At 42.3% G+C, this 15103-nt stretch overlaps 1 protein-coding gene across 2 annotated transcripts in view; it reads right to left on the bottom strand.

Moving 5' to 3' along the window:
* The window catches only part of sh3pxd2b (SH3 and PX domains 2B), a 381839-nt gene that overhangs the window by 137535 nt on the left and 229201 nt on the right, over nucleotides 1-15103 (bottom strand). For both annotated transcript variants that reach the window (XM_085995331.1, XM_085995333.1), the window contains exon 5: nucleotides 319-410. In XM_085995331.1, the coding sequence (XP_085851457.1) occupies nucleotides 319-410 (92 nt within the window). The remainder of the gene's footprint in view (nucleotides 1-318; nucleotides 411-15103) is intronic.

Here is a 15103-nt window from a genome sequence, read left to right on the forward strand (position 1 = left end):
AGGAACCTTGGCTGAGCGAAGGAATGTTGCAACTAACTGTAGTACTCCTACTTTTATGAATGTTTTGCAATTTATTTTTAAAATACAACATGCACGATGATCAGGGCAGGAAGAAACACGTAAAAATGACACATTATTCTGTCCAGAATGTAATTGGCAATAGACTTGCTTTTTTAAATCTCAATCTGTTCCTTAAGACAAATAGTGCACTGATTTTCCAAAATCAGAACTTCATCCTGGCTTCTCAGTTATGAGAGAATATGTTGTCTTAATAATATAATATTGGTGGTAATATGCAATTGACTACAGTATACTCACTCTTTGGGTGGGTTTAAGTCCTCTGGTCTCGTTTCAAAAAACTGCAGAACTTCATCACACTGAGAGATATGGGCTGGTAGTCGGATGAGGGCCTGCAAATAATCAATAAGCAATGAGAAGAAATTGTTCTGATCATATATTTAAAAGCAATTAAAATCAGTCCAAATTGAGGTCTTGAACCTAATGCATCAAAATGCAGTTTTCCTCCACTTGTATTGAATTCTCTCTACTGCTGCTTGCTAAGCAAAAACATTTTCAACTTGCATTCTATTCCTCAATTGTGAAAATATTGATCTACCATAAATTTCTGATCACTTTATATGTCACATGGCAGCACCGTCTAAGAATGATATATAAACATGTAAAAATTTGCAATCACTACTGAACAACTATTTTTTTTAACTTAATATTCAGTACATATTTCCGGTTACTCCCAAATAAATACACACAAGTATTAAAAGATAATAAACAATAACTGGAAATAAGTGATGATGCTGCAGGCACATCCAAGAGTTCAGACAACATCATAAACCAGTGGTATTCATACTATGACTCACCACGAGCTGAGCTTCTGACCCCCAGAACCTCTCCATCACAAAGATCGCTTACTTTCACCTCCATAACACTATTTGCCTCCACCCCTGCCTCAGCCCATCTGCTGCTGAAATGCTCATCCTTTGTTACCTCCAGACTCAACTATTCCAATGTTCTCCTAGCTGGCCTCCCATCGTCCACACTCTTTCAACGGCAGCTCATTCAAAATTCATAGCCTTTCCACACCAAGCTCTGCTCACCCATCACGCCTGTCCTTGCTGAGCTACGTTGGCTCCTGGTTCCCTAGCATCTCCAATTTAAAACTCTCAACCACGTGTTTAAATCCCTTCATGTCCTCACCCATTGCTATCTCTAAACTCCACTAGCCCTACAACCCCCGAGAAATCGCCCTCCAATTCTGGCCTCTTGTGAATTCCTCTCTCCATTTACCCAAGCATTGGTAGTTGTGCCTCCAGCCTTTTAGGCCCCATAGAGTGGGATTCCCTCCCAAAACCACTCCGCCTCTCTTCCCTCACCTCCTTTAAGACCTTTCTTAAAATCCCTCTCTGTCATCCCTTCCAATATTTTCTTTGTTGGCTCGGCATCTACTTCTGTCTGATTACACCTCTGTGAAGTGCCATGGGACGTTTTTCTACATTAAAGGAATTATATATATGCAAGTTGTTTTTGTTGTTGAGGTCTTTGTGGCCTCACTGCCATCAACAAATTTGCTGCTTCATGTGTTTCCCGGTTTCAGTTTCCCCAGTTATGGGACGTTGACAACAGCGAGATTCAGCATGCTCCTTTTCCTTTCTAACTCTAGCAAAAGAAAGCAATGGGACACAATTGGGAGGTAGCAATATCCCAGCTTCCAGACAGCAATCTTCTGGTGGAGTCTTCAATTGACAATTCCTCACAGTGCCTTAATTCAAATCAGAGATTCACTGTGTGATGAACTGCCAGTGCAGGCCCATATCGCATCAATCTGTGGGTAGCACATTGCAGTATTCCCGAGAGTAGTCCTTGCGCAAAACATTGATTGGGATTGTGGCCCTAAAAAAAGAGTAACACTAATAAATGATTAAAAGGAAACTTGAGCAGTTTAAAAATACCAGTTGAACCCTGCGATTAGGTTAGGATTAATTCCTTTGTATACTATCGCCTTTGTATCTGTATAGAAAAATATAAATATACTCATGCGATCTAGAGGATTATTTTAGTTCACTAGCCTTTTTCCTCTGGGATCTGGGATCAAATCCAACCCAGACTGATAGAACTAAAATCGCCTTGCACCTCTCGTTTGGACAATCTCAATCTAACACACAACTGCCCCCTAATCCAACACAGAACTCATGGTGGCTGACTTGATGTGATCAGGTACTATATAAATGTAAGCCTTCTTTTTCATTAACCGTCTAATACAATTCAATAGGATAAAGTGGCCAGTTGAATATTGCAATTTTTAATAATGTTAAATTATTCATCAAGCTTCAATCCTAAATCATTCTAATGTTATAATTTCCTTGCCACGTGCCTGCAAGTCAGTTTAGTAATATAAGAGGCAACTCAGCACCTATGAATATACAAAATAAAGGATAAAAAATAATCAATATTTTGAAGAAAACTACACATAAATTCTTTCAAATTACAGAGTCCAACTATGACCTATGATGATAATTTTGGCTGCATTCTCTGATACCCGGTTCAATAAGGGTTGTAGACTATTGTATTGTAGCAATGGATATTTTAATTTCAAATTATTACCATTAAACATTTTGAGGCTTTCTCAATTTAATTGAATATTTAAAGTTTAAAGTTTAGTCTCACAAGAAGTCGCGCCTTCTCGAAGGCAATAAATGCTGGCCTTGCCAACGATGCCCACATCCCATGAATAAATTTAAAAAAAAGTTGTAATTGATTGATCTACAATATTCACAACTCTACAGGGATTCAAGACAACTTGGAGGCAATTTTAACCCTACCCAGCTAGTGAAAACTAGGTGGGTGGCCAGTTAAAATTGACCAGGTTACTTACCTGCCCTGGAGCCACCATTAGCTGATTTTAACCTGTTCTACTGAGCAGGCATAAGGACACCTGCCCCAAAGCCAGCAGGGTCCGTTTTTACATATGCATGTCAGGTCGTCCAGTTAAAATTGCAATTGGATCCCGATGATGCTGTCGGGACCCAACATGCATGTGTTACAATTGGGGCCAAGAATACAGATATGAGAGATTAATTCCTCAGGTCACAATCTGCAGGATTTACAGTGCCAGATGAAACTTCAATTCTTGTTCCAGGCTTTCCCAATGGCCCAACTGGTAAAGACAATGTATAACTGGGTCACACAGACCAGGGTCCTGGGTTCAACCCCCAATGGGTGGTGCGTTAGCTAATTCCAGTTAGGACACCACTACTGGTGCAACTCCTGGGTTGCAGAGGGACAAACTAGCCACCCTGGAGAGAGAGAGAGAGAGAGAGAAAAAGAGAATATGAGTGAGTGACGATTGTGTTCAGAGGTGATGCCACGCACAGTAGTCAAACAATCCTTTAACACTCATTGCTACAGTTCAAATGTGAAGAATATTCACTTGGGTAAAATACCAGAGGACGGCTGATGATTCCTTGCTGGGGTACAGACCAGCAGCCAATACTTCAGGAAGAAGGGGGACAGAAGATTGGCCCTGTGCAGTAGGGATTTGGGGCCTCCCCTTGTCCTTGTATCGTTGTGGCACATGGATACTGCAGAGCACTACATCAAATCCACTTGAGTGTTCTGTGCCTCTCTATTTTCTACAACAGAAATTTTTTGTGGTACACAATGGCTGTGCAAGTTCTAACTTGCATAGAAGATGGAAGGGCATCAATAAAATTAGCAAAGAGGCGTGAAGCACCCAGAAGTAGTGCTGACTTCAGCCATCTAGGACATACACTCTGGAATTCCCTCTCAAAATCGCTTTGCTTTTCCACCTTCCTCTCTTCCTTTAAGAGCTTCCTTTAAACCCACTCCATTGACCAAGCTTTTAGTCACCGCTCCTAATATCTCCTTTGGCTCAGCATCAATTTTTGTTTGATTGCACTTCTGTGAAATGTCTTGGGATATTTTTCGATGTTATAGGCACTATATAAATACTAGTTATGTTGCTGCTTGGAACAGAGTTGCCATATTGGTTCTTGACAAACCAAAACTAGGCATGGACCAGGATGGAAGGTGAGTCCATGCTTGAACTGAGGTCTGATTTGTTGATGGAAATTAATCAAAAACTTCAATAACCTCAACAATGAATTCTTCCAAATCATGGAACAGATAGGTTAATGGAAACATTGGACTTTTATTTTAACTTTTGATGTCATATTCTTCTCTACGTTCATAAGCAAGTCATCTTTTATATCACTGTACTACATTGTCCTGGCTGACTTAGAGGTTAGCGAATAGTTACATTTCTGGAAGTACAGTAAATACAATTTTCTTGTAAACTGCATCATTAAAATACCTCAAGGGATTTCTTTGTGTACGTGCAACTGTTTTGACTCCAATTATGGAATTAGGAGAGGAAAGTTATCAGAAGCTTTGTCACAAAGTTGGAGTCAGGGGGCTGTCTACAGAATGAGAGCTGGATAACTTCCAACTGTATGCTGCAGCAACACAAAGAAAAGAAAAACAGCAGAAAAAAGGAATACTGAAACCACCAGAAATCAGAAAAAAATAGCAAGGAAGAACAGAGACAAAAGCAAGTTATAAACACAGTAGAATCTCAGGGTTGCTGGCCCTGATGTCATACACCTGAGGGTGCTCAGAATTGAGGACTGTCCTCTGCTGCTCGCTGGGGTCGGGGATCATTCCCATGAACTGGAGAGAGACCCATGTGGTGTCTATGTTTATAAAGGGAAATAGTCAGGACTGGGAAATTACAAGCTCATTAGTTTGACTTTAGTTATAGGCAAGTTGCTAGAAGGATCATTAGAGACACACTGTAAAATTAACTCTGCACGATTGGAATCTATTGGAGAATTTCAAAATGGCTTTTTGAAAAGGTCCTGTCTCACCAATCCGGTTGAAATTTTTGAGGAAGTTACTATGTTGGGAGCCTGGTCAACATTGTATACTGTCATTTTTAAAAAGCCTGTAACAAGGTGCCACACCAAAGGGGCGGGGGGGGGGGGGGGGGGGGGGAGGTGGGAGGGTGCGTAGGTGGGATATGGGGGTGATGGTGTGTAGAAGTCACAGTATTGGACAGGCTCAATGAACTAGCTGTCTTTTTCCTCTTCTTCACTTTCATGTGTTCCTATGAGTAGTAAAAATTCCTGGTTCAGGTGCCTCCAGATTAGCATCGAAGCAGGCCCAAACTGATGACTTAGAGGTTAGTGAATGGTTACATTCTGCAAGCAAACAAACTGTTCCTGTAAACTGTATCATTAGAACAGCTTGCGGCTTCACTACATCAAAAATATCCTAGATCTGTTATTTAAGTGTAAAAAAAAAAATCTTGCTTAAGATTGAGCTGGAAAAGAAGCTTAGTTCAAGGTCATTTCCACCTATGCTACCTTGGCCTAGAAATTCATCTCGGGGGTGGCGAAAAACGGGCGGTTTCGGATCGACAGCCCGTTATACACAGCGCCCGATATTCAGTTCCATTGGCTGCAATAGAACTGAATGTCAGACGCTGCGCATAACGGGCAGCCAATCTGATACCGCCCGCTATTCGCCACCGCCAGAGACAAATTTCTAGCCCCTTGTCTTTATATCAAAATTATTTTAACAACTTGTTCTTGTATCCCAGAATAATACTCTACCATATAATGGGCAGGTTTGAAAATTGAAATACTGGAAAAGGAATCTGCCTCTACATTCTATTATACAGACCCATTGACAGTGATTGTGTTAATGTGGCCACTGTGGCTCAGTTCAAAGTGGAAATACCCAGGAACCTTTGGATTGAATGGAGATCTGATTTAATCCTTTCACTGGTATAATCCTATGGAATTGAACAAACTACACTCAAAATGTGTTAACCTGGACTTCAGTTTGCATTATCAGATTAAATTTATGGTCTAAACAATGAAATCAAAATATTAAATTTCAGTTTGTGAATAAAAAGCAGCAAAGCTGATCCAACTCAACAGTAATTTTTTTTTAAATTAGAAAATATCTGTCAGTGATTTAAAGAGGCAAAAAACATCTTTCATTGCAATTTTAAAATGTGCAAACTTTTAAACTGTGAAACGTGTGCTTCAAGAGTAGAACTTTCTTTTGTGTAGCTTTAAGGATTCTATGATTTATGTTTAATATGATCATTTAATGGAGGTAACAGGGCATAATTTCAAAGTTTGCAGATGACACAAAACTGAAAAATGTAGCCGACAATGAGGAGGATAGTAAGAGACTTCAGGAGGACGTGGACAGACTGGTGAAATGGGCAGACACATGGCAGATGAAATTTAATGCAGAGAAGTGTGCAGTGATACATTTTGGTAGGAAGAATGAGGAATGGCAATATAAACTAAATGGCACAATTTTAAAGGGGGTGCAGGAAAAGAGAGACATAGGGATACGTACACAAATCTTTGAAGGTAACAGGACAAGTTGAGAAGGCCGTTAAAATAGCATATGGGATCCTTGGCTTTATTAATAGAGTCATGGGGGTGATTTTCTGACATCCGAGGAGGCGGGTTTGGAGACGAGAAAATCAGAATCAATGAGGGCGGGTTCGGAACCCGCCGCCGCGGGATTTTGCCGGTGCCAGTTTTGGTGGGCAGGAAACGGTCCCGCCTCCAGCTGGCCATAGCGCTTGTTAAGATGATTAAATGCTCATTAAGGGCCTCTCTGAGCTTATTTTGAGAGGCCCTCGTGATTTTTCGAGCATTTCGGCGTGTTCCACGACCCTCCTAAACCACGCCAGGTTGATTCGTGGGTGGTCTCCTCACAACTGCAGGTCCAACAGTAAATCGTTTACTTCCATCAGGGATTAGTTGCAGGTGACAGAACTTTGCTTTAAAAGGTCTTTGAGCACTTTTAGAAGGCCTTCTGAAGTCAGAGGTGCTGCAGCTTGAATCTATCAACTGTGGGACCTCCTTGGAAAACCCTCTCCCTGCTTGCAATGAGCGTATCCCCAATGGAAGCATCTGCAAGCAGCATGGGAACCATTCATTTTCTTTCTCCATGGACCTCCGATTCGGATGAGGAGCATCCAGTGCAGCAGCAGAACCAGACAGCTCAGGAGCAACACCAGCAGGAGCCCCAACCTCCTGCTCAGGCAGCTCAGCAGCAGGAGCCTCAACCTCCTGCTCAGCCACCTGATGCTGCACAGGGCAGAAGGCACCAGCGCATCGAGCACGGCACCGCAGGAGATACCCCCGACAGAGGGTTTACAGGCAGAGGATGAGCTACCTCAACATGAGTGAGCAGCAGTGCCTAAGGAGGCTGAGACTTTCGCAAGAGGTTGTCCCGAGAGATCTGCGGACTGCTGCAGCAAGACCTGGTGCCCAGAGGAATGGGTGGACACCCCTTACCAGTGGCTGTCAAAGTCACCACCGCACTCAACTTCTTTGCCTCAGGCTCCTTCCAGGGATCATCAGCAGACATCAGCGGCATCTCCCAGTCGGCCGCCCAAAGTTGTATCACGCAGGTTACTGATGCCCTTTTTGCTAAGGCCCACAATTACATCCAGTTCTCAAGGGATCAAGCAAGTATACCCGCCCTTTCGGTTGGCTTTGCAAATATGGCAGGCATGCCAATGGTGCAGGGTGTCATAGACAGCACACATGTGGCCCTTAAGGCACCCCATCATAACCCAACTATCTTTGTCAACCAAAAGGGCTTCCACTCCCTCAACGTACAGCTGGTGTGTAACCACAAGAAGGAGTTCTTGCACGTTTGCGCCAAGTTCTGTGGTAGTTGCCATGACTCTTTCATCCTGCGGCACTCTAGTGTTCCTCCGCTTTTCAATCCGCCAAACCAACTTAACGGATGACTCCTTGGTGACAAAGGCTACCCCCTGAAGAAGTGGTTAATGATGCCAGCTAACGAGGCTGAAGAGCGCTACAACGCCAGCCACACTTTGACCAGGTCCATCATCGAGCAAACCATTGGGCTGTTCAAGATGCGCTTCCGTTGCCTTAACCAATCTGGTGGAGCCTATGCTGTGAAAGAACAGATGCCATAACGCCAACATTTTGGCATCAAATCATTTTAATGCTTTCCAACAGGGATGGCATTTCATCAATACACAGAAACATTCTCCCAATCTGCACACAGATCTGGAGGTTATATCCCTTGCCAGCTGTACCCACAGCGCCTTGGTTTCTTTGGGAGGCCTCTTCCTCCCAGATGAGTGGAAGAGCACCTCCCTGCTGGCCGTCACCCCCTCAAACAACGTTTGCAGTGACTCGTCAGAGAACCTCGGGGAGGCTCTTGCCTTGAAATTGGACATAGTGGTTTCTCAGAATATGTTGCAGGTGGTGCAGCATAGGCAGAAATCCTGTGGAAAGAGCCAAGGCAGCAAGAAGCCATAAAAATCAGACTGGAAAAGTGATGTCTGCAAAGGCGCGTTTCAGTCCCAAAACACTAATTGACCAAGGGCATCCCACACCTCTGAAATCAAGTGGCCAATCATGGGAAAATCTCAAACTTTTGAAAACTATTAGTGAAAGCAGGTTTCAAACCTGCCTCCATCTCGCCTCCAGTGAGAAAATCGCCCCCATAGGAGTACAAAAGGAAGGAAGTTATGCTAAACCTTTATAAATCACTGGCTCCCAGAAGAGATTTACTAGAATGGTACCAGGGATGAGGGACTTCAGTTATGTGGGGAGACTGGAGAAGCTGGGGTTGTTTTTCTTGGAGCAGAGAAGGTTAAGAGGAGATTTGATAGAGGTGTTCAAAATCATGAACGTTTTGATAGAGTAAATAAAGAGAAACTGTTTCCAGTGCCAAAAGGGTCGGTAACCAGAGGACACAGATTTAAGGTAATCGGCAAAAGAATTAGAGGCGAGATGAGGAATTTTTTTTTATACAGTGAGTTGTTGTGATCTTGAATGCACTGCCTGAAAGGGTGGTGGAACCAAATTCAATAGTAACTTTCAAAAGGGAATTAAATAAATACTTGAAGGAAAAAATTTTACAGGGCTATGGGGAAAGAGCAGGGAAGTGGCACTAATTGGATAGCTCTACCAAAGAGCTGACACAGAGGTGATGGGCTGAATGCCTCCTTCTGTGGGTATTATTATATGATTCTATAAACTTGACAGTCAAGTACTATTTATGGCTGTTACCCACAGATGTATATTATTACTTCATTATTTAATAAACTTTAAAACATAGAAACATAGAAGATAGGAGCAGGAGTAGGCCATTCGGCCCCTCGAGCCTGCTCCGCCATTCAATGAGATCATGGCTGATCATCCAAATTCAGTACCCGGTTCCTGCCTTCTCCCCATATCCCTTGATCCCTTTAGCCTTAAGAAATATATCTAACTCCTTCTTGAATATATTTAATGAATTGGCCTCTACTGCCTTCTGTGGTAGAGAATTCCACAGGTTCACCACTCTCTGGGTGAAGAAATTCCTCCTCAACTCAGTCCTAAATGGCTTACCCCTTATCCTTAGACTGTGACCCCTGGTTCTGGACTCCCCAGCCATCGGGAACATCCTTCCCACATCTAGTCTGTCTAGTCCTTTTAGAATTTTAAGTTTCAATGAGATCCCCTCTCATTCTTCTAAACTCCAGCGAGTATAAGCCCAATCGACCCAATCTCTCCTCATACGTCATTCCTGCCATCCCAGGTATCAGCCTGGCAAGAACATCCTTCCTCAGATAAGGCGACCAAAACTGCACACAATACTCAAGATGTGGTCTCACCAAGGCCTTGTACAACTGCAAATCCATTGGCAGGATAGGCGCACCAACGTCAGTGTTCTTGCTCAGGCCAACATCCGCAGCATCGAAGCTCTGACCACGCTCAATCAGCTCCGATGGACGGGTCACATTGTCCGCATGCCCGATACGAGACTCCCAAAACAAGCGCTCTACTCGGAGTTACGGCATGGCAAGAGAGCCCCAGGTGGGCAGAGGAAATGCTTCAAGGACACCCTCAAAGCCTCCTTGAAAAAGTGTAACATCCCCACCGACACCTGGGAATCCCTGGCCCAAGACCGCACAAAGTGGAGGAGAAGTATCCGGGAAGGCGCCGAACACCTCGAGTCTCTTTGCCGGGAGCAAGCGGAAGCCAAGAGCAGGCAGCGCAAAGAGCGCACATCAACCCAAGCACCCCACCCACCCGCCCCTTCAACCACTGTCTGCCCCACCTGTGACAGAGACTGTTGGTCCCGCATGGGACTAATCAGTCACCTGCGAGCTCATTTTTAATGTGGAAGCAAGTCATCCTCGGTTCCGAGGGACTGCCTAAGAAGAAGTAGTACAACTGCAGCAAGACCTCCTTGTTCCTGTACTCAAACCCTCTCGCTACGAAGGCCAACATACCATTTGCCTTCTTAACCGCCTGCTGCACCTGCATGCTTACCTTCAGCGACTGGTGCACAAGGACACCCAGGTCTCGTTGCACTTCCCCTTCTCCCAATCTATTGCCATTCAGATAATAATCTGCCTTCCTGTTTTTGACACCAAAGTGGATATCCTCGCATTTATCCACGTTATATTGCATCTGCCATGCTTCTGCCCAATCACCCAACTTGTCCAAATCATACTGGAGTTTCTCTGCATCCTCCTCACAGCACACATAACCACCCAGCTTTGTGTCGTTGGCAAACTTGGAGATATTACATCTAGTTCCCTCATCTAGATCATTAATATATATTGTGAATAGCTGGGGTCCAAGGACCGATCCACATGGTACCCCACTAGTCACTGCCTGCCACTCAGAAAAAGACCCGTATATTCCAACTCTTTGCTTACTGTCTGCCAACCAGTTCTCTATCCAAGTCAATACCTTGCCCCCAATCCCATGTGCCTTAACTTTACATGCTAATCTCTTATGCGGGACCTTATCGAACAGCTTTTGAAAGTCCAAATACACCACATCCACTGGTTCTCCTTTATCTATTTTACCAGTTACATCCTCAAACAATTCCAGTAGATTAGTCAAGCACGATTTACCCTTTGTAAATCCATGTTGACTTTGTCCGATGCGGTCACAGTTTGCCAAGTGCTCTGCTATTACATCTTTTATAATGGACTCTAGCATTTTCCCCACTACCGATGTCAGGCTTACCGGTCTGTAATTCCCCGTTTTCTCTCTATCACCTTTTTTGAATAGTGGGGTAACATTAGCTACCCTCCAATCCATGGTACTGTTCCAGAGTCTATCGAATTTTGGAAGATGACCAGCAATGCATCTACTATTTCTAAACATATATATATATTTTCCATTCTTTTCTGTCAACCTGAATATTCATTTATTTAATTCAGCAAATTGTGATTACAGTAATTAAGGAGCCCTCCATTACACAGGTATCTGAAAATTGCATATTTAGTGACCAATTGCAACCTTTAAAAAAAATGTCTAATTGTTTGCTCTGTACATTCATTCAGTTAACATTCTGCTGGGTGGAAGGAAGGAGTACAAGCGATATAGACTGCAGGAATTTTTTTTTAGGTAAATTGCATTCATATGATTTTACTGTTATGGTACCATTAATAATTTTCAGAAATATTAAAGTTCACAGACGAGCCCTGAATTCTAATGTTGATAGAGTTAAATGAGAAAGGATGGGAGGAGTCTGAAGTGGAACATAAACGCCGGCATGGACTGGTTGGGTCGAATGGCCCGTTTCTGTGCTGTATATTCTTTGTAATTCTATGGAAATCAGTTGCATGTGCTTTATGTATTGATGGCTCCAATTATCAGCACTGGCTCTCACACGACACAGAGAGCCATCATTGTCTGTGAGAAGGTTAATCAACACAGATTTCATATACTGTCAGATGCTTTCGAATAATGTACCCAACAGTTAATTCTTTGGATTGTCATTAATAAATTATAAAATGAACCACCATCAACGATGGTAATTTATAAAGACCGCTTTGTAATGTGCAGAAAACATTCCCTCGCCTGCCTGTATTGTATTTTGAAAGATTTTGACCTATAGCGAGAGACACACAGAATACGTTTGTGGCAGTGTAGTGTAGTGAGAATAATACATTATGCACATATACTCAGTCTGACTCAGGAGCACTATGGGTAAATACTGGCACACAGCAGTGGAAATAGAAAATTTTAAAAGCAGCAGAGATCAAAGGAAACCAGACCAAGGTCTATGCCCATCTAAATACACTAAATGGACCACAAATTGCTCACTGAAATAAACCTGAAATAGTATATGATGGTTTTACCACGGCTGAATTCCATACCACCTCACATAAAAAGCAGATTGCACCTTTACAAATGTTACAGTGGGAAAAAATCCCCAAGGAACCTGGACTTCACTAAATGAGCTGTAGCTAATTCATTATTCACACTTTATTCAATTTCAGTTGTGTCAGGAAGAGTTCACTCATCTGTTAAAGACATCAGCAAAATCTTGGCTACAAAGGCCAATTACCAGTTTAAGAGTATCCCAAACTCTTCCACCTGCAAAGTTCCCCTCCAGTACGTTCTCTCTCAGTATATGATTGCTCAGGCCACAGAGCTCCTCAATATAAAGCACAGGTTTACAAATTGAGGTCTGCAAGGGGATCCATCATTTTTCCTGTATTGGTTAACATTTTTGTGTGGCATTCTAATAAAACAGTGCCAACAGTCTTTCCCTGTGGATATCTTAGAATTTAGGGGAGGTAGGTGGAAGAGCATTAATATTTGCACAAAAACTATTAAAACCTCTGATGTAAAGTAAAGTAGTGTTCCTAGTGAAGACGGTCTCATTATGTAATGTCTCAGTTTACAGAGTGGCACTGTCGGGTTCAGTTCCCTGTGAATATCCTATTGACTTCATGTTTGACTACAATGAAGCAGTAAAAAATATAGATTGGACTGTTAAATTGATATTGTAGAGTTTTTGCTAACTACGTCTGGGATCAAGAAGAAATTTCAAGGATTCTTCTCTTCTCGGAAGTTTTACTATTTCCTTCAGTAAGATTCAATAAGTTAACACTAATGTTCAGGCAACGCCAACTGTATTTGGTCTGTATGAAGCAGCGGGCTAAATTCCCTTTTCTTATTTTATAGTTAATGTTCTTTTGTAGTATAGTCCCCACCATTTATAGCAGGTGCATTTGTGTGGGCGTGTTCGTGCGAACGCGATTTGCCCGCTATACGCAATGGCGGGTATAACGGGTTAGCGTTATGACAGTATTTTCTTTCAATCTGAATTTGGTTTGCAAAGTTTCTCCTTGCTTTCCCTGGCAGCAGCTAAGGAGAAGCTTCTTTTAAGTTTATCACTACATCTTGCATCATCTTCTGAAATTGTTCAGCCTAGATTTGAGTTTATTCACTTGTTCCATTTCTCTTTTGTTGATAGGCTGTTCAGCCCTCATCACCAAGATTCTCATCTTGTCTGAGGTTATGTTTTAGCCAAGCTGTCTATTTATAATTTGTATTTGGTAGCTCTGGGAGATCATCCCTATTCTTGGCAATAATATCAATGGAGGATCTCTAGGTTATTTGTGGAATAGCCTCTTAATTTGAAGACAGTTTTTCTTATCAAACAAGATTTTCATTCTTGCATTCAGTGCACCTTAACAAGGTGCGAACTAGTGGGTAAGCTAGCTGTTTCTGCCCGAAATAAACAGAGGACATAAGATGCTAGAAGCAGCAACTTTGAAATTAGCGTTAACATTATCCATTTGCATTATCGCTTGTTGGCTGATAGAAGCAACTGACTACGGGGACTGTATAAGTATCACTTACATAGAGACATCTGGCAGTATGTGGAAATAATAAAAGATGGTTTGACCTATAAAAGGTGTGCAAATCTGCAACAATATAAAACATTTCAACAAGCTAGGTGAAAAACAATTTTGATTAATTCAAAAAATTCTAGACACTGGGGTATGGGGCCATTTCAGGTGTTTATCAGCTGTGGCTCAGTTGGTAGCACACTCGCCTCTGAGTCAGAAGGTTGTGGGTTCAAGTCCCACTTCAGGCACTTGAGCACATAAAGCTAGGCTGACACTCCAGTGCAGGACTCCCTCAGCACTGCACTGGTCGGAGGTGCCGTCTTTCGGATGAGACGCTCTCAGGTGGACGTTAAAGATCCCATGGCACTATTTCGAAGAAGAGCAGGGGAGTTATCCCCGGTGTCCTGGCCAATATTTATCCCTCAACCAACATAACAGAAACAGATTATCTGGTCATTATCACATTGCTGTTTGTGGGAGCTTGCTGTGCGCAAACTGGCTGCCGCGTTTCCCGCATTACAACAGTGACTCCATTTCAAAAGTACTTCACTGGCTGTAAAGCGCTTTGAGATGTCCGGTGGTCGTGAAAGGCGCTATATAAATGCAAGTCTTGGTTTTTTTTAAACATAGCTCCGCCCCATGCAAAAGTCCAGAGACCGCGAGTTTCCTGCATTTCCACCAGTTCTGAATTGGCTGTAAATTTACTCCTAAAATTTTAGCAGGACCCAAAACTTATCTTTCTGGTGATTTTTTTTCAGCATTGTTTTGCATTGCTCCTCACTGCAATCTACACTGTATTCTCTGCTATCTTTGAATGTACTGTCACAGCATCAGAATGAGTTACATTATGCAAATGAAAAGCTGCCACAGCTGCATTTTCTTAAACATGCTATGCCTAATGTGCATAAAAGGCAGCTTGATGGCTTCAAACTTTAATTGTCATACATAAAGAGGGACTAAAAGAAGGAATATGGCTTTTCTCGGGCCCCGATTGTTTACACTGATTTCCGCTTGTTTTACGCCGGTTCTTACGTTCTGGCATATGCTAATGAGACTTTCAGGAAATTTCAGCGTAATTTACTGCCGGCAAGATCAACATAAATTTTGGCAAAAATTTTGTAATAAAAAAATTATTTTGAATTATCAGGAATAGACTGTAAACTACGTTATCACAGACAAAATGTACTTTTCAAACTACACACAAGCCTCTACATTCCACCATTTTGTTTAAGACTGCACCAATTTATTTCATTTTTAGTTGTGTAATAATCTATTTCTCACCACCACAGGGTCCTTTACTCAAAGTAAGTTAGAGCATGACTCATTAGGTTTAACCTTAAAAAAGGTAAAGATAATGCTTTGTTATTGGTTAGGGTGAAGCAAGTTAAATGCAAAAGATTTTAA

The sequence above is a fragment of the Somniosus microcephalus genome, chromosome 8 (genome assembly GCF_052327205.1).
Source record: "Somniosus microcephalus isolate GS21.2 chromosome 8, FLI_Smic_1.0, whole genome shotgun sequence".
NCBI lineage: Eukaryota > Metazoa > Chordata > Chondrichthyes > Squaliformes > Somniosidae > Somniosus > Somniosus microcephalus.